This window comes from Hylobates moloch, unplaced genomic scaffold (assembly GCF_009828535.3).
Source record: "Hylobates moloch isolate HMO894 unplaced genomic scaffold, HMol_V3 SCAFFOLD_11, whole genome shotgun sequence".
Lineage (NCBI taxonomy): Eukaryota > Metazoa > Chordata > Mammalia > Primates > Hylobatidae > Hylobates > Hylobates moloch.
The window spans coordinates 14895161-14917995 of NW_026652286.1; the positions used below are offsets into that span (position 1 = coordinate 14895161).

At 38.9% G+C, this 22835-nt stretch overlaps 1 protein-coding gene and 1 long non-coding RNA gene across 3 annotated transcripts in view; one reads left to right on the plus strand and one right to left on the minus strand.

The window, feature by feature from the left end:
* The window catches only part of LOC131384557 (uncharacterized), a 74529-nt gene that overhangs the window by 31799 nt on the left and 19895 nt on the right, over positions 1-22835 (plus strand). The window lies entirely within an intron of this gene.
* Positions 18881-22835, minus strand: part of QSER1 (glutamine and serine rich 1) — an 81182-nt gene continuing 77227 nt past the window's right edge. For both annotated transcript variants that reach the window (XM_058446277.1, XM_032166322.2), the window contains one exon: positions 18881-22830. In XM_058446277.1, coding sequence (XP_058302260.1) covers positions 22690-22830 — 141 coding nt within the window. In that variant the 3' untranslated portion in view covers positions 18881-22689. The remainder of the gene's footprint in view (positions 22831-22835) is intronic.

A 22835-nucleotide genomic window follows, 5' to 3' on the forward strand; every position in this document is an offset into this window, starting at 1 on the left:
ACATAATAACATATATTTTAAAACCATAGCAGCTGGAGATTGAGTTTCATCATGACACTGAGAGGAGCTCCACTGGCCCACTCTTCAGTGGAACTGGCAAAAATTATTTTTATTATTTATTTATTTGAGATAGGGTCTTCCTCTGTTGCCCAGGCTGGAGTGCAGTGACACAATTGTGGCTCACTGCAGCCTTGACCTCATGGATTCAAGTGATCCTTCTGCCTCAGCCTCCTGAGTAGCTGGGACCACAGAAATGTGCCACTATGCTCCAAAAATTATTTCTAAGTGACAACTACTTAAAGCCCCTGGAAATGGTCCTAAGGACAAACATCAAGTAAAGAAACATCTATTCAAGAAAACGTCTGGGCCAGGCATGGTGGCTCATGCCTATAATCCCAGGACTTTGGGAGGCTGAGAACGTTTGAGCCCAGGAGTTCAAGACCAGCCTGGGCAACACAAGGAGACCTTGTCTCTACAAAAAATAAAAAAAATAAAAAATTAGCCTGGCGTGGTGGTGTGTGCCTGTAGTCCCAGCTATTTGTGGGACTGAGTTGGGAGGATCACTTAAGCCCAGGAAATTGAGGCTGCAGTGAGTTGTGATTGCACCACTGCACTCCAGGCTGGGCAGCAGAGCGAGACCCTGTCTTGCAAAGAAAAAGAAAAGAAAATGTCCAAAAATTGGGTGAGAAAGGTGAGAGTTTGTGTTATTGAACCAGACCACTCCTTTCCTCCTCCTCCCAACTCAGCAAGGCAGGGATTCTACACCAGACTGCTGCATCCAAGAACACACGACTCATTGCCCTGCAAGCTCCTACTGGGATAACTTTATTCCTGGGAGGAGCAGATTATCAACATTTCTCATTGAGCCTCCAACTACCTGTTGTGAGGCAAAGTCCTAGGTAAGTAGGGTTGAGAGGTAGGGGCTCCCTTCTTCTGCTGAGCTCCCACTCATGTAACAGAGGCTCTACTCTTGGGTGTAACATATTGAGATCCTGATCATCTTTGCTCTGGCTTATAAAGCAGTGGTTCCATGACAGGAGAGGAAAACTTAAGGACCCTTGCTACTTCATCCTCTCTTCAACTAGCATGTAGCCCCTAGAGGAGGGATGTCACTCAGAGAGAAGTTTGCTTTGATCCCCACACCTGATTCCAGAGCCTGGGCTCAGGCAGCTCATAAGAACGATGACTACCAATCTTTTCAGAATGGAACTGTCTTCATTTGCAACAGAGCATGGAGAAGATCAAGGCTAAGGGCATTCATGAGAACAGTACAGGTTGTGGTGAAAGGCAATTGGAAAGAGATTCAAGATACATGCTAAACGGTGGACTGCCTAGTTTTTAGAAGAGAACAAGAAGAGAGCTGGGAGAAGCCCTCTTGGGGTCAGAACAAATATCAAACACTGAAAGTATTCCTCAGAAACTATTTATTCAAATGAGCCTTCATTGGATTAACTTATAGAACAGTTTATGCCCCAACCCATTGTTGAGATTGATAGAGCAATTAGACAGTAATTAGTGGAGTTAACACCCAGATGTAGTCAGTGGAAGAGAGGCAGAGAGACCTGCCAAAGCAACTGTCATCCTACAGTGACTGTGGGCATACCTAAAACTGCACTTCCCTGAGGAGCAACTCCAGAGGCTCAATACTGGAGGGAAGGGTAGAGAGGACTTCACTGAAATAATCCAGCCAGTGACTAAACAAATAATCCAGTAATAATGACAATACCCAGAGTTATAACATATATATGTATACACACATATATGTAGATACGATCTAGATATACATATATGTATATTTAACATATATATGTGTACAACACATATATATGGCTACAATAATATATATAGCTACTATATATATAGTTACAATAATATCTAAAACATGTCATTTCTAATGAAAACTTTTGAAGAATGCAAAAACAACAACAACAAAAAGAATAGTATGACTCATGCCTTGAGGAAAAGCAGGCAACAGAAGTTGTCTATGAGAATGACCCAATATCGGATTTATCAGAAGAAGACTTCAAATATGGTTATAGAACTAAAGGCAGCCATGATTAAAGAAGCAAAGGAAGGTATAATGACAATGTTTCTTCAAATAAAGAATATTAATAAGGAGATAGAAATATTTTAAAAGAACCAAATTCTGAAATTGAAAAATATAATAACTGAAAAAAAAACTCACAAGAGGGGCTCACCACATTTGAGCTGATAGAAGAATGAATAAGTGAACTTGAAGATAGATTAATAGTGATTATGCAGCATGAAGAAAAACAGAGAAAAAAGAATTTTAAAGAATGAAGAAAGCCTTAGAGAAATATCAGATACTATTAAACATAGCAACATACATGTAATAGAAAGGAACAGAAAACATATTTGAAAAAATAATGGAGAAAACTTCCCAAACTGATTAATAATTAATAAAATAAAATTAATTTTATTTCCCAAAATAAAAATCTTACACACCTAGGAAGCTTAATTAATTCCAAGTAGGATAAATAAAAAGAGATCCACAGACACATCATATTAAATATGCTGAAAGTCTTAGACAAGGAGAAAATCTTGAAAGCAGCAAGAGAAAAATGACTTGTTATTTCCAAGAAAAATTCAGTAAGATTAACAGCTGAATGCTCAACAGAAACAACTGAGTCCAGAAAGCAGTGGGACAATATTTTCAAAGTACTCAAGAAAAAAAAAGTCAACTGAGAATATCTAGAAAAGCCGTCTTTCAAAAATGAAGGTGAAATACTTTCTTACATAAACAAAAACTGAGAAAAATTGTTGCTGGTAGACTTGCCTTACAAGAAATACTAAAGGAAGTTTTTCAGGCTGACATCAAATGATCCCAGATGGTAATTCAAATTCACACCCCAAAATAAAGAGCACCAGTAAAAGTAATTATATAATTTTAAAAGACAGTACAAATGCATATTTCCCTTTCTTCTGTTAAATGATTTAAACAGCAATTGTGTAATATGTATACAATGTATTCTTGGGCCTATAACATACAGAAATGTAATATATATGAATTATATTTGCCATTAATAGCAAAAGAAGATATGTGTGAACAAAGCTGCATTGGGCTGAGGAAATGACTACAGACGGTAAAGTAATAATTATAATAATGAATTGTTGGTTTGCTATATTGAGATGTAATATATATGTGACAGCAATATTACAAAAGTGGGGAAAATGAATAGAGCTATGTAATAGTAACATTTCTGTATATCACCAGAATAAAGCTTGTATAAATCTGAAACTGATTCTAATAAGATGTATATGGCAAACTCTAGTGGAATCACTAAACACAAAAACTATAGTGAAAAAATAATGAAAGAAATTTAAATGCTACATTAGAAAATATTTATGTAATGTAAAAGAAAATAACAAGGAATAAAGGAAAAAAGACATGAGATTTATGGAAAAAAAATGGAAGAAGTAAATATATCAATAAGACCATTAAATGTGAATGGATTCAACATTCCAAAAAAAGATAGAGGTGGTCAAACTGAATAAAAAATATGATCAAACTATATTCTGTCTACTAGAGACAGATTAAAAATATAAATGTATTAAAAGTAAAAAGATGGACAAATATAGAAACAGCAACTACGAGAAAGCTAGAGTAGCTATACTGCTATAAGAAAAAATAGACTTTAAATCCAAAAAATGTCAGCCGGGCATGGTGGCTCATGGCTGTAATCCCAGTGCTTTGGGAGGCCAAGGCAGGAGGATTGCTTAAGGTTAGGATTTCCAGACCAGACTGGGCAACATAGTGAAATCCTGTCTGTCAAAACAAAAAAAATTGGCCAGGTGTGGTGGCATGTGCCTGTAGTCCCAGTTACTTGGGAGGCTGAGGTGGGAGGATCGCTTGGGCCCAAGAGTTCAAAGCTGTAGTGAGCTATGATCGTGCCACTGCATTCTGGCCTAGGTGACACAGCAAGACTCTTGTCTCTAAAAATAAAATAAAACCAAAAAAAGTTACTGGAGATAAAGAGGGATATTTTATAATGATAAAAGAATCAATCCATCAAGAATATATAACAATTACATATGTACCTAATGACAGAACACCGAAATATATGAAGCAAAAACTGACAAAAATAGGCAAGGTGCAGTGGCTCATGCCTGTAATCCCACCACTTTGGAAGGCCAAGGTAGGCAGATCACCTGAGGTCAGGAGTTCAAGACCAGCCTGGCCAACATGGTGAAACCCTGTCTCTAGTAAAAATACAAACATTAGCTGAGCGTGGTGGTATGTGCCTGTAATCCCAGCTACTTGGGAGGCTGAGGCAGGAGAATCACTTGAACCTGGGAGGCAGAGGTTGCAGTGAGCTGAGACTGTGCCATTGCATTCCAGCCTGGGCAACAAGAGCAAAACTCTGTCTCAAAAAGAAAAAAAAAAAAAAAAGAACTGACAAAAATAAAAGAAAAAATAGACAGTTCAACAACATTAGTTGGAAACTTCAATACCCACTTTCTTTCTTTTTTTTTTTTTTTAGAGACAGGGTCTTGTTCCATTGCCCAGGCTGGAGTGCAGTGGCACGATTATAGCTCATTGCATTCACTTTCAATAATGGATAGAACAACTAGACAGAATATCTATAAGTACCTAGAGTTGGACAATACTATATCCAACTATCCTAATAGATGTTTATAGAACACTCTGTCCAACAACAGAATATATGTCTTAGCAAGTCCACATGGTTCTTCAGGATATTCTAGGCCATAAAAGAAACCTGAATGCATTTAAATGGAGAGAAGTAATGTAAAGCATGTTCTGTGACCAAAATGGAATAAAATTAGAAATCTATAGCATGAAAATACTTGGTACGCTCATAAATATGTGGAAATTAAACAACAAACTACTAAATAACCTATGGATCCAAGAAGAAATAAAAAGGAAAATCAGAAAATACTTTGAGAAAATGAAAATGACAAATGAACACACCCAAACTTTTGGGATGTTGGTAAAGCAGTGCTTAGAGGAAAAGTTAGAGGAAAAGTTATGGTATTAAATACCTATGCTAAAAAAGATCTCAGGCCAGGCACAGTAGCTCACACTTGTAATCCCAGTGCTCTGGGAAGCCAAGGCAAGAGGATCACTTGAGGCTAAGAATTCAAGACCAGACTGGGCAACATAGCAAGACCCTGTCTCTATAGAAAAAAAGTCACTGGGGCCAGGCACTGTGGCTCACGACTATAATCCCAGCACTTTGGGAAGCCAAGGTAGGCAGATCTGTTGAGGCCAGGAGTTCAAGACCAGCCTGGCCAACATGGCAAAACCTTGTCTCTACTAAAAATACAAAAATTAGCTGGGCGTGGTGGTACGCACCTGTAATTCCAGCTACTTGGGAGGCTGAGGCACAAGAATCACTTGAACCTGGTATGCGGAAGTGAAGTGAGCCAAGACTGCAGCACTGCACTCCAGCCTGGGCAACAGAGTGAGACTCTGTCTCAAATAAAAAAAAAGGAAAAGTCACTGGGCATGGTGGTACACACCTGTAGTCTTAGCTACTTGGGAGGCTGAAGTGGAAGCATCACTTGAGCTGAGGATTTTGAGGTTGGCGTGAGCTATGATCGAACCACTGTAACCCAGCCTCGATGCCAGAGGAAAACCTCATCTCTTAAAAAAAAACACAAAACAAAATCTCAAATCTTCTACCCTAAGACACATGAAAAAGAACATCAAAGACTGGATGTGGTGGCTCACACTTATAATTCTAGCATTTTGGGAAGTCGATGCAGACAGATCACTTGAGCTCAGGAGTTTGAGACCAGCCTGGGCAGCATGGCAAAACCCCATCTATATAAAAAATACAAAAATTAGCCAGGTGTGGTGGCATATGCCTGTAGTCCCAGCTACTTAGGAGGCTGAGGTGGGAGGTTGCAGTGAGCTGAGATCATGCCACTGCACTCCAGCCTGGGCAACAGAGCCAGACCCTGTCTCGAAAAAAAGGAACAGGAAATTAAATCAATAACAAGCAGAGAGAAGGAAGGAATACATTGGAAATCAATGAAATAGATAACAGAATAGAAGAGCAATAGAGAAAATCAGTGAATCCAAAAGGTGGTTCCTTGGAATACCCAGTCTGTGGTATTTTGTTATGGCAGCCCTAGAAAACAATGCAGATGAAATGGACAAATTTTTAGAAAGTCACGAATTATGGAAACTGACTTAAGAAGAAGAGATGAAAAATACATAAATATTCAATAAATCTGAATAGACCTACAACAAGCAAAGAGATTGAATTAGTAATCAAAAGACTACTTACAAAGAAAAGTCCAGGCCCAAATGGCTTCACTGCTGAATTATACCAAACATTTAAACGAAAATTAATACCAGTTCCTCACAAATTTCTTCCAAAAGATAGAAGAGGAAGGAATACTTCCAAACTCATTTTTTACAAAGGCAGTTCACTCTGATAGCAAAACTAGACAAAGATGTCACAAGAAAAAAATACAGACTAATATCTGTTAGGAATATAAATGCAAAAATTCTAAAAACATAATAGCAAACTGAATCCAACAACATGAAAAAAGAATTATACGTTATAATATCCCAGAAAATGAAAGGTTGATTTAACATCTGAAAAACAATTAATAGGCCAGGTGTGGTGGCTTATGCCTGTAATCCCAACACTTCGGGAGGGCAAGATGAGAGGATCAATTGAGCCCAGGAGTTGGAGGCTGCAGTGAGCTATGACTGCGTCACTGCACTCCAGCCTGGGTGACAGAGCAAGACGTTGTCTCTAAACAAAAACAAAAGCAAAAGCCAATTAATATTATCAATAAGATAAAAAACAAAAATTATATTATCATCCCAACAGATGCAGAAAAAGCATTTGACAAAATCCAATACTTTTGTAATAAAAAAAACTCAACAAATTAGAAATAGAAGGGGGCCAGGTAGTACAGTAGATCACACCTGTAATCCCAACACTTTGGGAGACCGAGGTGGGAGGATCATTTGATCTCAGGAGTTTGAGGCCAGACTGGGCAACATAGGGAGACCCCTGTCTCTACAAGTATTACGCTGGTGCAAAAGTAATTGTGGTTTTTGCATTTGACAAAATGCGAAAAACCAGTTAATATATCTAATAAAAATCTAACAAAAAATTCGCTGAGTGTGGTGACACGCACTTGTGGTCCCAGCTACTCATGGGGCTGAGGTGGAAGAACTGCTTGAGCCAGGGAGGTTGAGGTTACAGTCAGCTGTGATCACACCACTGCACTCAGCCTAGGTGACAAAGTGAGACCCTGTCTCAGAAATAAAAGAAAAAAGAAAAAGAAGGGAACTTCCTCAACCTGATAAAGGGCATCTACAAAAAACCTAAAACATAATGTCATACCTAATGGTGAAAGACTGGATGCTTTCCACCTAAGATCAGAAACAAGGCAAGGGTATCTGCCTTCACCACTTCACCACTGTCGTGGATGTTCTAGCCAGGGTGATTAGACAAGAAGATAAAGTAAAAGGCACACACATTGGAAAGGAAGAAGTAAATCTATCTGTATTTCCAATGACATGATCTAATATATAGAATATCCTAAGAAATCTTGGCCAGGCATGGTGGCTCACGCCTGTAATCCCAGCACTTTGGGAGGCTGAGGCAGGTGGATCACTTGAGGTCAGGAGTTTGAGACCAGCCTGGCCAACATGATGAAACCCCGTCTCTACTAAAAATACAAAAATTAGCTGGGCATGATGGTGCACACTTGTAGTCCTAGCTGCTCAGGAGGCTGAGGCAGGAGAATCACTTGAACCTGGGGGGCAGATGTTGTAGTGAGCCCAGATCGCCACTGTACTCCAGCCTGGGCAACAGAGCAAGACTCTATCTCAAACAAAACAAAACAAACCCTTAAAAAACTATTACAACTAATAAGGAATTTCAGGGAGATTGCAGGGTAAAAGATCACATGGTTTATTTTTCTTGAATGAGCTTCGATAATTTCTTTTCAAGAGATTTATCAATTTCATTCAAATTGTCAAATTTACTGGCATGAAATTTATACTTTCTAATGTGTTTTAAATAGTATAAATTTCCCCAGAAGCACTGCTTTAGCTACATTTGACACACTTTGATGTTATCTTATCATTTAAATACAGTTGAAATATTTTCTACTTTCTTTTATTATTTTCTTCTTTGACCAGAGGTTAATTTGTTTAATTTACTAGTATTTGGGGGATTTTCCAGCTATTTGTCTGTTTTTTGTTTTTTTTTTTTAAACAGTCTCACTGTGGTCCAGGTGGCAGTGCAGTGGCATGATCTCAGCTCACTGCAACCTCCGCTTCCCGAGTTCAAGCAATTCTCATGCCTCAGCCCCCCGAGTAGCTGGGATTACAGGCGTGTGCTACCGTGTTCAGCTAGTTTTTGTATTTTTAGTAGAGATGGGATTTCTCTATGTTGGCCAGGCTGGTCTCAAACTCCTGATCTCAAGTGATCCGCCCACCTCGGCCTCCCAAAATGCTCTGATTACAGGGGTGAGCCACCACACACAGGCATATTTTTCTGGTATTGTGTAATATAATTTAATTTTATTGTGGTCAGAGACTGAACATACCCTTGTATGATTTGAATCCACTAAAATTTATTAAGTTTTGTTTTATGACCCAGAATATGATCCATATTGCTAAAATATTCTGTGTGTACTTGAAAAGAATGTCTTCTGCTGTTGTTGGGCATAGCATATTATAAATATCAATTAGGTCAAGGTAGTTGATAGTGTTATTCAAGTCATCTATATCCTTAATGATATTCTGCCTACTTGTTCTGTCAGTTATTGAGAGGGATATTGAAATACCCCTATACAGTTGTAGGTTTGTTATTTTCTCCTTTCCATTTATTTATTTTTTTTTTGAGACAGAGTTTCGCTCTTATTGCCCAGGCTGGACAATGATGTGATCTCATCTCACTGCAACCTCTGCTTCCCAGGTTCAAGTGATTCTCCTGCCTCAGCCTCCCAAGTAGCTGGGATTACAGGTGTGCACCACCATGCCCAGCTAATTTTTGTACTTTTAGTAGAGATGGGGTTTCGCCATGTTGGTCTGGCTGGTCTCGAACTCCTGACCTCAGGTGATCTGCCCGCCTCAGCCTCCCAAAGTGCTGGGATTACAGGCATGAGCCACCGTGCTTGGCCATTTTCTCCTTTCATTTATATCAGTTTTTGCTTCATGAATTTTGGAGCTCTGTTATTAAGTTTTCTTGATGCATTGGCCCCATTATCATTATGAAATGACTCTCTTTAATCCTGATAGTGGTCTTTTGCTTTGTAGTCTACTTTTATAGTAATATAGGCCATCCAGTTTTCTTGTGGTTAGCATTTACATGATAAATTAGTTTCCTAGGGCTAATATAACAAATCATCACAAACGTGGTGGCTTAAACAACAGAAATTTCTTCTCTTACAGTTCTGGAGGCTAGAGGTCTAAAATCAAGGTGTCCGCGGTGTTACACTCCCTCCAAAGGCTCTAGGGGAGAATCTTTCTTTGCCTCTTCCAGTTTCTGGTGGCTCCAGGTGTTTCTTGGCTTGTGGCTGCACAAATGTGGTCTCTGCCTGTGTCTTCACATCATCTTTTCCTCTGCATTTCTTCTTCTCGTCTCTGTTTTATGCGGACACTTGTCATTAGAGTTAGGATCCACTAACTAGGATAATTGAGGATGATCTCATTTCAGGATTCTTAATTTAATTATATCTGCAAAAAAGCCTATTTCCAACTAAGGTCACGTTTAGAAATTCTGGGGATTAGGATGTGGACATATGTTTGTGGGGGCCACCATTCAACCCACTATGTGTAGTATATATTTTTTTCATCTCTTTACTTTTAAGTATCTATATCTTCTTAGTAAAGTAGGTTGCTTGTAGGCTGCACGAAGTTTTTTTTAAAATCTAATTTGACAAAGGCCGGGCGCGGTGGCTCATGTCTGTAATCCCAGCACTTTGGGAGGCCAAGGCGGGTGGATCACCTGAGACCAGCCTGGCCAACATGGTGAAACGCCATCTCTAGTAAAAACACAAAAATTAGCCAGGCATGGTGGCAGGTGCCTGTAATCCCAGCTACTCAGGAGGCTGAGGCAGGAGAAACGCTTGAACTTGGGAGGCGGAGGTTGCAGTGAGCCACAGCACTCCAGCCTGGGTGACAGAGTGAGACTCTGTCTCAAAAACAAAAAAAAAACAAAAAAAAACAAAAAAAGTCTAATTTGACAATCTCTGACTTTAATTTTTTTGTATTTAAAAGTAAACATTGTATATATTTAAGGTGCACAACATGATGTTTTGATATATGTATACATTGTGGCTAAGTCAAGCTATTTAACATATGCATTGTCTCAAATACTTACCATTTTTCCTGATGAGAACACTTAAAATCTACTCTTAGCAATTTTCTTTCTTTCTCTTTCTTTTTTTTTGAGACATGGGCTCACTCTGGCTACCCAGGCTGGAGTGCTGGAGTGTTGAGTGCAGTGGCACGACCTTGGCTCACTGTAGCCTCAACTTCCTGGGCTCAGGTGATTCTCCCACCTCAGTCTCCCAAGTAGCTGGGACTACAGGCATGCGCCACCACACCTGGCTAATTTTTTGCATTTTGGTAGAGACAGGGTTTCACCATGCTGCCCAGGCTGGTCTTGAACCCCTGACTCAAGCAATCTGCCCACCTCAGCCTCTCAAAGTGCTGGGATTACAGACATAAGCCACTGTACCTGGCCAATTTTCAAGTATTTATTGTTAATAACTATAGTCACCATGATTACAATAGATCTCTTGAACTTATTCCTCCTGTTTTACTGAAATTTTATGTCCTCTGACCAAAATCTCCCCAATCGCTTCACTCCCACCCTCTAGCAACCACTTTACTCTCTGCATCTATGAGTTTAGCTTTTTCAGATTCCACTTATTAGTGGGATCATGGAGTAATTGTCTTTCTGTGCCTGGCTTATTTCACTTAACATAATGTCCTCCAGATTTGTCTGTGTTGTCAAAAATGACAAGACTTCCTTTTTTAAGGGTAAATAACATTCCACCATGTGCATATACTACATTTTCTTTATCCATTCATTTGTTGATGGACACCTAGGTTGATTCCATATCTTCGCTATTGTGAATAATGCTGCAATGAACATAGGAATGCAGATAACTCCTCAACATACTGATTTCATTTCCTTTGGATATATATCCAATAGTGGGATTGCTGGATCATATGGTAGTTGTATTTTTACTTTTTTTTTTTTTTTTTTTGAGACCAAGTCTCACTCTGTCACCCAGGCTGGAGTGCAATGGTGTGGTCTCAGTTCACTACAACCTCTGCCATCCGGGTTCAAGCGATTCTCATGCCTCAGCCTCCCGAGTAGCTGGGAATACCAGGTGCACACTGCCACACCTGGCTAATTTATGTATTTTTAGTAGAGACGGGGTTTCACTATGTTGGTAAGGCTAGTCTTGAACTCCTGACCTCAAGGGAGTCACACGCCTTGGCCTCCCAAAGTGCTGGGATTACAGGCATGTGCTACTGCGCCCGGCCTGCATTTTTAATTTTTTGAAAAACCTCCATATTGTTTTCCATAATTGCTGTACTAATTTATATTCTTACCAACTGTGTAAAAGGGTTCCCTTTTTTTTTTTTTTTTTTTTGAGACAGAGTTTCACTTTTTTGCCCAGGCTGGAGTGCAATAGCATGATCTCGGCTTACTGCCACCTCCGCCTCGCGGGTTCAAGTGATTCTCCTGCCTCAGCCTCCCAAGTAGCTGGGATTACAGGTGCGGGCCACCAAGCCCAGCTAATTTTGTATTTTTAGTAGAGGCAGGGTTTCACCATGTTGGCCAAGCTGGTCTTGAACTCCTGACCTCAGGTGATCTACCCGCCTCAGCTTCCCAAAGTGCTGGGATTACAGGCATGAGCCACCACCACACCTGACCAATGCTGATCATTTTTCTGTATACCTGCTGGTCATTTGTATGTCTTCAGATAAATGTTTACTTAGGTCCTTTGTCCTTTTAAGAATTGTTTTCTTACTACTGATTTGTTTCCCTTCTCTCAAGATTACTGTCCTGTGCTGCACATTGTTCAATGTTTGAAAACAATTTTCGCTTCTTTTGTCCTCACTTTTAAGTACAGCAGAAAGATGTATCTGGCCCTGTTAGTCCATCATGGCTCAAAGTAGAAGTTGCCATTAGCATTTTTGCCTTTATCCTAACAACAATAGGCAGCACTGATGGATTTCCCGTGGGACTCACATGATCAGAGTTGTTTGAAAATCAGACTGCTTTGTGAAGAATGGACTAAAGGAAAGCAGTTGGGAAGGGGGAAACAGCAGTTCAGAGATTATTATAGTAGTCATGGCATGAGATGATGGTGGTTTGGACCAAAAAGAAGACAGAGGAGAGAGATAGGGAAAGGTAAGATTTATTTAGGAACTGACAGGATACAATTCCCTTTGTGAAGTTCAAAGAATATGACTCAATGGCAAAGGTCTCTACTACTGGTCTTTATTGTCTGTGCTAAGTTATCTGTGAACATCTGAAAATCCTACAGCAGAAGAGAAGAGTGTAAATAAATGATGTTCTTGCTTCTGGAGAGACTAGAGAGAGAATTTTAAACCAATCAGTGATGACTATCTGCAAGGCTTTCAGCTTTTCTGTGCTGTAGCTGACACCTCAGTCAGTGATTGTTATGGACTGCATGTTTGTGTACTCCCGCAATTCTTATATTGAAGCCCTAACCCCCAAGGTGATAGTATGTATGTATGTATGTATGTATTTATTTATTTATTTATTTATTTTGAGACTGAGTCTTGCTGTGTTGCCCAGGCTGGTGTGCAGTGGTGCCATCTTGGCTGACTACAACCTCTGCCTCCTGGGTTCAAGCGATTCTCTTGCCTCAGCCTCTCAAGTAGCTGAGACTACAGGCGCCCACCACCACGCCCAGCTAATTTTTGTATTTTTAGTAGGGATGTGGTTTCACTATGTTGATCAGGTCGGTCTCGAACTTCTGACCTCAAGTGATCCTCCCACCTCAGCCTCCCAAAGTGCTGGGATTACAGGTGTGAGCAACCCTGTCGAGCCCCAATGTGATAGTATTTAGAGATACTTTTGAGAGGTAATTAGAGTTTGTTGAGGTCATGAGGATGGGGATCTAATTATGGGATTAGTTCCCTTATAAGAAGGTACACCAGAGGGCTTGCCATCTCTCTGCCATGTGAGGGCTGTTTGCCAGCAACTGACTCTGCCAGCCTTGATCTGGGATTTTTAGGCTCCAGAATTATGAGAAAATAAATTTCTGTTGTTTAAGCCACCCAGTCTATGGCGTTTTGTTATGGCAGCCTGAGGAGACAAAAATAGTGAGGCTCTCAGCTATAGCAGTCACAGTGATGACTTTTCCTTTTCTTATCTCTTTTTTTGTTTGTTTGTTTGAGACAGGGTCTCGCTCATTCAGGCTGGGATGCAGTGGCATGATCGTAGCTCACTGCAGCCCTAATGTCTCGGACTCAAGTGATCCTCTTGCCTTAGCCTCCCAAGTAGCACCACCACACCCAGCTAATTTTTAAAATTTTTAGTAGAGACAAGGTCTTGCTCTGTTACCAGACTAGTCTTGAACTCCCGGGTTCAAGCAATCTGTCCACCTTGGCCTCCCAAAGTGTCGGGATTACAGGTATGAGCCACCACGCTGGTGGACTTCTTGTATTTCTCATTTGGATGGCAGAATATTTGTTCATGAGCAGTATGGGCACAGTTAAAGTAAGTTTTTGTTTTGTAGTGCCTTTAAAAGATGCTTTAATATGTAATCTTTTTGATAGTGGATTGTTTGCAAACTCCTGTGATAATGTTAATGCATTCACATTAGCGTCAGCTATGAAAAACCCTAACTTCCTGACTTCTACTTAAGTCAAATATTATCTTATAATAAACTCAATGGAGGACTGACATTATAAAGATCTTCTACTGAGTGACCCATAAACAGTTCTTAAGTCATTGATAAATTCTAAGTAAACAAGGTTAATTTTAAAACTTCATTCTAAAGCCAGGTTCTTTCTGTTAGCCTGTTGCTAGTGTTTTGAATTCTTTTTGCTTCACTGCTCCAAGATACCTGCTCTCTGATGATAGCCCATTCACTTCCATGGATTAAATAGAAATTCAAAATACAAATTAGGAGAATGGACTCTGGTATGTTGTGAAGTAAGCAGAGTGAGGAGAATTAAAGAGTGATATGAAAATAATTGGTACTGTAAGAGAGGTGCTTTCCCTTAAAAACAAAAAGGGAGGCTGGGCGCGGTGGCTCATGCCTGTAATCCCAGCACTTTGGGAGGCCAAGGCGGGCAGATCACGAGGTCAGGAGATTGAGACCATCCTCGCCAACATGGTGAAACCCTGTCTCTACTAAAAATACAAAAATTAGCCCGGGGTGATGGTGGGCACCTGTAATCCTAGCTACTCAGGAGGCTGAGGCAGGAGAATCGCTTGAACCCGGTAGGCGGAGACTACAGTGAGCCAAGATCACGCCACTGCACTCCAGCCTGGGTGACAGAGCGAGACTCCCTCTGGAAAAAAAAAAAAAAAAGATAAGGAAAGCAGGGAATGTACCACTGACAACAGGGTATTTTGACCTATTTTAAGCGGCCAGCTTGAAAACACTTTAAACTGATTCCAAGTAAACTCTCATTTATATATTCACCCATTTATGCAACACATACCTATTAAGTACCTATGGAGTGAAATACTTTGTGCTGTTGGAGATACAAAGATGAAGACTATGTGCATACAGACTCTAAGCATTTCAAAATTGACTGGCGACACGACATTTCTAATTAATTTTACAGTAGTGTCACAAGATGAACTAGATTGCTAAGGTGTGTGTATGTATAAAATAGCTGATTAATGGTTTTGAAATAAATCTTGCAAGATGGTGAAAAATGTAGTAAGACCTTTCCATTCTTACTATTCCGCTGCTCTGATCTTCTGGTGCTGCTAACTGAGCCGCTTTGCATTTCTCCCAACATTCCGGTCTATCTAGAATCAAAGAATATTAATAGCTTTAAAGGACTGTTTCTTACTTCACTTTCAGTATGAGAAAACAGATTCAGATTAGGTTTCACATGGCATGCCTGAAGATCGAGCTAGTTTAGTGGTAAAACTGGAGCAGAAACCATCCACCTGAAAACAAAGCACTATGCCTTGTCATCCAGCTCTGTTAAGTCTTCCTAACCGCTGAGGTTCAGCTAATCATTGTTTCCATGAAGTCTTCCCTTACCCTCCTCAAGTAGATAAACTCCCCCTACCAGAGTGTTTTGTTTATGAGTGCATCTCACAGAAACTATTTTTTTAGGACAGGGTTGCCAGCTTGAGTGCAGTGGTGAATTCATAGTTCACTGCAACCTTGAACTCGGGCTCAAGCAATCCTCCTGCCTCAGCCTCCTGAGTGCGACACCACCTCAGGCTAAAAAATTTTTGACAGTACTTTCTTCCCCAGTTATTCTATTGGAGAATCTCAAGCCCCAGATAGAGGAATGTATGTCCTGGTCCCTGAGCTCTTTCTGCATATGAGGGCAAAATGTAAAAAATGATGGCTACTGCATTTCACTCTTTGATAAAATATCAGCAATTTTTGTTGGTGTAGTCATTTTCTTCTGAAGTTGCAATTCTCCTAAAGTTGTGTCTGTATTACAAAATCCAATGAATACTTTCCTGTTTTTAACCTTTTTAATATTCCGTGACTTTTTTTCATATGTCCAGTTATTTGCCAAATGTCTAATGAGAATATACTATGTTCCAGACAGTGCATGAGATGATGGGGATGCAGTGGTGGGCAAAACTCGTAAGTCCTATTATCAGACGACAGGACCCAGCAGCAAAGAAAGTCCAGCAATCGCACAACCATATCAAAGCATCATAAATGCTATACTGGAGGAACCGAGGGCACTTAATCTGGTCCATTGGATTAAGACCTAATCTGGGCCGGGCACAGTGGTTCACATGTATAATCCTAGCACTTTGGGAGGCCAAGGCAGGAAGATCTCTTAAAGCCAGGAGTTCGAGACCAGCCTGGGCAACAAAGAGAGACTCCATCTCTACAAAAAGTTTTAAAATTAGCTGGGTGCAGTGGTGTGTGCTTGTAATCCCAGCTACTCAGGAAGCTAGGGCAGGAGGATTGCTTGAGCCCAGGAGTTCAAGGCTGAAGTGAGCTGTGATGGTGCCACTACACTCCAGCTTGGGTGACAGAGCTGAGATCCTATCTCAAAACAAGGGAACAAACAAACAAAAAAACCCAATCTGGTTCAGTAAAAGTGAAGTTAAAGTGAAATCTGAAGACTGAGATGTGAAGAAGTATTCAACAAGAGGAACAGGAAGGACTGGAGGCAAGGGAAAAACCATATACTTTAGGGAATTTAGATGCCCTCAGGCCTGGGCCACCATGGGGGAAGGCAGGCAGGTGAAAGATATTCCTGGATGCAGTTTTAGAAAAACATTTCTACCATACCTTTATTTTTTAATCTATGTCTTAAATGTTTTTGTTGTCTTATTCTAAATACCTTAAGGAGTAAAATTAAAAGAAAATCTATACTTTAGGTGAAAATAGTAAACTTTACCCACAGGTAAATTATATGCAAGACACATTATTTCTGTAAGGCAATATCTTGACTCCTGATTAACATCATAAAATAGATAAGGTTTAACAATAGACCAATTGGTAATTGTATCTTCCTTTTATTTGAAACCAGTCAGCTCTAAATTATTCATCCTACCTAAAGAAGAGATATATACATAACCTAAAATGATCAATAACCCATATCGTTTTTTATTTCACTTTAGAATGTGCTTTGTAATTTAAACATTGGCATGCCAAATTTAGGAATTCACTTAAAGCTATGCCACAGAAAAGTAACAACCCATGGTACCAAATCTTGTAACCCATCCCATATTGAACTGAAAGCATGTTTTAGGCCAGTATCAAGACTTAGTATGGCCAGGTGCAGTGGCTCACGCCTGTAATCCCAGCACTTTGGAGGCCCAGGTGGGTGGATCACTGGAGTCCAGGAGTTTTCAGACCAGCCTAGGCAACATGGCGAAACCACATCTCTACAAAAACTACAAAAATTAGCACGGCGTGGTGGTGCATACCTGTAGTCCCAGCTACTTGAGTCTGAGGTGGGAGGATCCCTTGAGCCCAGGAGGTGGAAGCTGCAGTGAGCAGTGATCGCACCACTGAACTCTAGCCTGGGCAATGGAGGGAGACCCCACACCACCTTAAAAAAAGCCTCCACTGAGAGTAGCTTGTATCTCTTTCTTTACACTTTTCCATATTGTTTTGAGTTTTTAAAAAACAAGCCATGAGTAGCTTTACTATTTTTCGAGTAATGAAATATTTCTATTTGGAAAACCAAAGAGTAGAAGTAACCTCTTTCACTTCTTCCTAGAGAAGGTTCAGGTTCAGTTTACAGAGTGTGTCTGAGACAAAGTACAGTAAAACAAACAAAACCAGACAGTAGGCTGGGCGCGATGACTCACGCCTGTAATCCCAGTACTTTGGGAGGCTGAGGCGGGCGGATCACTTGAAGCCCGAAGTTTGAGACCAGCCTGGGCAACATGGCGAAACCCTGTCTCTACCAAAAATACAAAAATTAGCCAGGCGTGGTGGCTCGTACCTAAAATTCCAGCTATTTGGGAGGCTGAGGCTGCAGTGAGCTGAGATTGGGCCACCGCACTCCAGCCTGGGCAACAGAGCAAGGCTCTGTCACAAAAACAAAACAAAACAAAAAGACAGTAACAAAACATTAACAGAGCAGTGTAGTATATGTGCTGTCATTCAGGTTTATATAGATCATTTGAATAATGACTATTTTCTAAAATATTTTGAGGAAAATACTAAAATGAAAATATTAAAATTTCAACAACCAATGGAGAATAAAACAGATGTCATAGAACTAGAAAATTTTTTTTTCACACTTTACTGAGATGATAAATATTTGATACAGATCATTTATTATATTAATTTTCTAACTGTATAAAGGCATGAAGATTCAGTGCTTTTACAATCCAAACTACAAGAGAGCAAGCACATTTGACAGTATCTTCACTTGAAATACTTATATGCTAAAAATATTATATGAAGATTAAGGCAGAATCTTATTCAGAAAATCAACTCACTAGTCCAGTCAGGACACGTTTTTATTTTTTTTAACTTACTCAATAGTTGTATAGAGATGACAGAAATAGCTTGATATTATCAATTACTTCTAGCTATGGACTATTTTCAGATAAACAAAGCTAGGGAGATATAAGTTAATGGATTTATATGTTAATGGATTTATACCTTTTTTTTTTTTTTTTTTGATGGAGTCTTGCTCTGTTGCCGGGCAGGAGTGTAGTGATGCGATCTTGGCTCACTGCAACTTCCGACTCCCTGGTTCAAGCGATTCTCCCGCCTCAGCCTCCTGCGTAGCTGGGATTACAGGCACACGCCACCATGCCCAGCTAATTTTTGTATTTTTAGTAAAGATGGGGTTTCACCATGTTGGCCAGGACAATCTTGATCTCCTGACCTCATGATCCACCCACCTCGGCCTCCCAAAGTGCTGAGATTACAGGTGTAAGCCACTGCGCCCACCCGGCAGATTTATAACTCTTTATAGGTGGAAAAGGACTAAAAGAGTTATATCTTAAAACAGAAACTCTTAAATATGGTCTGCCATTGTTAGCTAAGGATGCATAATTCATCAAATACTAACTTAAAATATGAGAAAATAATGGGTGGGCCCTATGCCATTTGTAACTAATAACTGTTTAGTTTGTGTGAGAAATCTGTAACACGATGATGATTTTGGCTGTATGATACCTGTTTTCAATTCTTAAAAAAACAAAAGAAACAACAACAAAAAAACCCCCAAACATTCTGATTTTCTTGTTTAAAAAAATTGTTTTCATTTTAATGATCTGAGTTAGTAACAAACAAATGTACAAAATTGTCTTTCACATTTCCATACATTGTGTTATGGACCAAATGAAAACGCTGGACTACAAATGCAGGTTTCTTTGTATCCTTAACTTCAATTATTGTCACTTATAAATAAAGGTGATTTGCTAACACATGCATTTGTGAACACAGATGCCAAAAATTATACATGTAAGTTAATGCACAACCAAGAGTATACACTGTTCACTTGTGCAGTTATGTGTCAAATGCGACTGACACAGAAGCGCAGTTATCCTAGGATATTTCACTCTATATGAAAAGCATCTTGGAGAAATAGATTGAAATACAGTTTAAAACAAAAATTGTATTCTACAAATACGATACAATTTGCAACTTGCACATCTGAAGCAACATTTGAAAAAGCTGCTTCAATAACCCTGCTGTTATATTGGTTTTATAGGTATATCTCCAAAGTCATGGGTTGGGATATAGCTGCTTTAAAGAAAATAAATATGTATATTAAAAGGAAAATTACACTTTAAAAATGTGAGGAAAGCTTTGAAAACAGTCTTAATGCATGAGTCCATCTATATATTTTCAAGTTTTAGAAACAGAAAGAAGTTTAGAATTTTCAAAGTAATCTGAAAACTTTCTAAGCCATTTTAAAATAAGATTTTTTTCCCCATCTTTCCAATGTTTCCTATTTGATAGTGTAATACAGAAATGGGCAGTTTCTAGTGTCAACTTACTGTGCTAATTCGTAAGTCATTATACATTTATGACTTGAGGTCAAATAAGTGGAAATTGGGTTATGATGAAAATGACAAGGGGGCCCCTTCAGCAACCACTCATCTGAACTAGTAATAAACACCAACACAAACTGATTTTTTATATTAAATTTTTTTTAGATCTCTAAAGGTAGGAAAATCCAATCTTTCTTAAAAATACTTTCCTGGGTTGTGGCAACATGTGCTTTACCTCTTTAACTCTACCTAAAACCTAAAGTTATTTCTACAATATAAATTTCAAACTCCCTGGCAAGGAATGTAAATGCTAACCAGCTAGTTATTTATAGTCATGCGCCGCATTACAACTTTTCAAAGACAGACCGCATATTTGACAGTGGTCCCGTAAGATTATAATACCATATTCTTACTGTATGTTTTCTATGTCTAGATACACAAATACCATTGTGTTACAACTGCCTACAGTATTCAGTACAGTAACATGCTGTACAGGTGTACCATATAGCCTGGGTACGTTGTGGGCTATGCCACCCAGGTTTGTGTAAGTACACTATGATGTTCGCACAACGGAATTGCCTAACAATGCATTTCTCAGAATGTATCCCTGCTGTTAAGCAACGCATGACTGTATTTAACTTCATACAAAGCGATAACTCATGGATGGCTGTCATAATAACATTTCCACTTTTCTCTAAGGCCTGAGGTTGACGTCTTTGCCTATGCTCTATGGACCAAATGAGAGAAGATGATGCATCTAAACAATAGGGTCTCTTTAAGGCAAATATCATAGACTTGGCCTCCCATATTATGAAAACCTTTATTGTACTAAAATGAATACAACTGCAAGCAGTTTGAGGGCAACTGCAGTGCCAAAGGAAATGGGTCATTTTCTATGGGAAACGTAAGATTCATCTTAAGGAAACATCTTTGTTTGCTACGAGGCATATCATGAAGAAAATGTGGCTAGTGAATTCAAACATCGACTCCAAGAGCTACCTAAATTAAGGTGGCTTTAAAAAATATTTAAATTATCAATGATTTAGGAACGTAAGCTAGAAGAGTAATATAAAGATGTATATTTACAATGCCACATTAGGAAATGTAGTTCCCTACTCTGCACTTTGGAAACGAAAGACATCAATTCTGTCCAGAGTCAATACTATCATATGGCTGCTTCCTACTCTTCTCCACTTGGAAAATTCATTTTATGATGCTCCCACCATTGATATTCTGCATCTCTCATATGAGTTAGGCAAAATGAATCTAATAGGTTACTTTTGTTTTCAAAATAAACCACCCAAACAGGTTTTTTAAAACTTTCAAAGATGGAACATTTAACCCTTGAGAGAAACTTCCATTACTGAGTACCCAGTCTAATGGCGAGTACAGTATTAAGGATTATTGCTTTTAATAAGATAACCATCAGAAATAAATATGTAAGCTTAACTCAAATACTTATTTTTCACCCAATGCTACAATGTTTTATTCTCAAATCAAATCACGGTACCTTCAATTCTTTGCCAGTTTACTGAGGTTTTACATATAAAAAGTTGGCCTGTTAACTCAAAAGCAAGACAATAGCAATATCCGCATGTCTTATTTGGGCATTGAGCAGTAACACTGCTTTCTTGATAGGATTTAAGGCACTAAATGGTGGTAAAATAAACAAAAGGATGATGATTAACTTCTTTAGAATCCTAAAAAAGGAGATAGTTTAGAATGACACTAGTAAATCTTTTTCTCAAACAAATAAGGCATCCTGTTGGCAAACACAAATAAAACACAAGGTCATGTTGAACCTAATACATTCACTGTCTCAGCTAAACTACTTGAAACGCTACCTATCAAACCTAAGAAAGCTACAATAGTGTGTATAAAGGCTGGAAAGGCACCAAAAGGAGAGCTCTACAACTTCCAGTTCTAAGAGTTAAGGAAGCTGTGTTTAACACTGCAAATAGTCTAATTATCAGTTTTATTCGTCAAAATGTAAATGTAGTTAGATTTTTACCTCAACAAGTTAATCAAGTGCTAGTTTAGTAAGAAGTTTATTTTATGAATTAGAAAATTACTGCAGTGTCTAACACAGCCCCATTTATAAAGCTAAACTAATTCTAGTACTGAATGCATATTCTGGATAACACTGAAGCAAATCTGTATGAACAAAAATGGTTACCTCAAGATAGAATTCACAATAGAAATTCAACATATAACTAAGATTTACTGAAAATAACAAAAGGTGTTGTAGAGATGTATCAAACATAATTATAACCACAACATTTTCCTTGTGAAAAATACAACTATCAGTGAAATAAAATGTACAATTGAAAATTTTCCAAAGGAAAAAAACACAGTATAAATGAAAATAATTTTCTTTGCGATAGGGAAAATAGTGTGTCATTTTTTTTTATCACAATATAATTTGACACAAAAAGCAGTCAGAGAATTGCACCAATTCCACATCCAGTTTCCTGAACATGTTAAGAGTAAAAGGAGTCTGTAAAGCAGAATAGTTTCCAAATTTTGTATTTTAAATTGATGATATTCTCATACAGGATGTCACACCATACCAGACCTCTTTACATAATGTACAGTATTTCTGGTTTTGTGGCCAGATGTGAGTACAAACATACGGTTTCTGCCACTTCTCTGTCATTCTGCTGTTTAGCCAGAGTCAGAAGAAAAAAAAAATCGTTACTTTAAGTGTTATTTCTCTAGCAATAAAGAAAAATTATACTTAGTGCATGCTTCATCATTTGTCAAAAAATGTTTCTGAAAATATAACTCAAGTTACCCAATGGTTTACAAAATAGAAAAATCATTCATTAGGGTAAAAATGTGGTGGGATTTAGGTCCATTTCCAGAGGACTAACTTCCTTCCTAAAGGCAGGCACCACTGTCCTTCAGCAGAGGTGGTAATGACAGTTCCATGATGGAAGCGGCCGGCCTGCAGAAGACCACTACTTGACATCTGATTATCTTTGACCACCCCATATCTGCCATTTCATTAGTGCTATAAAAAGATGGGATTTTTGTGGAAAAGTCAGGAACACTTCTGCTGTACATGATTTAGAAGTTCTCCAAATTTTTCAAAGAGGTCCTCCACCCATTTTACATTTTTCATACAAAGTTGAACAATTTCCTCCTGTCCTAAATCTTCATTTTTTTTCTGCACCGAAGAAATCTAAA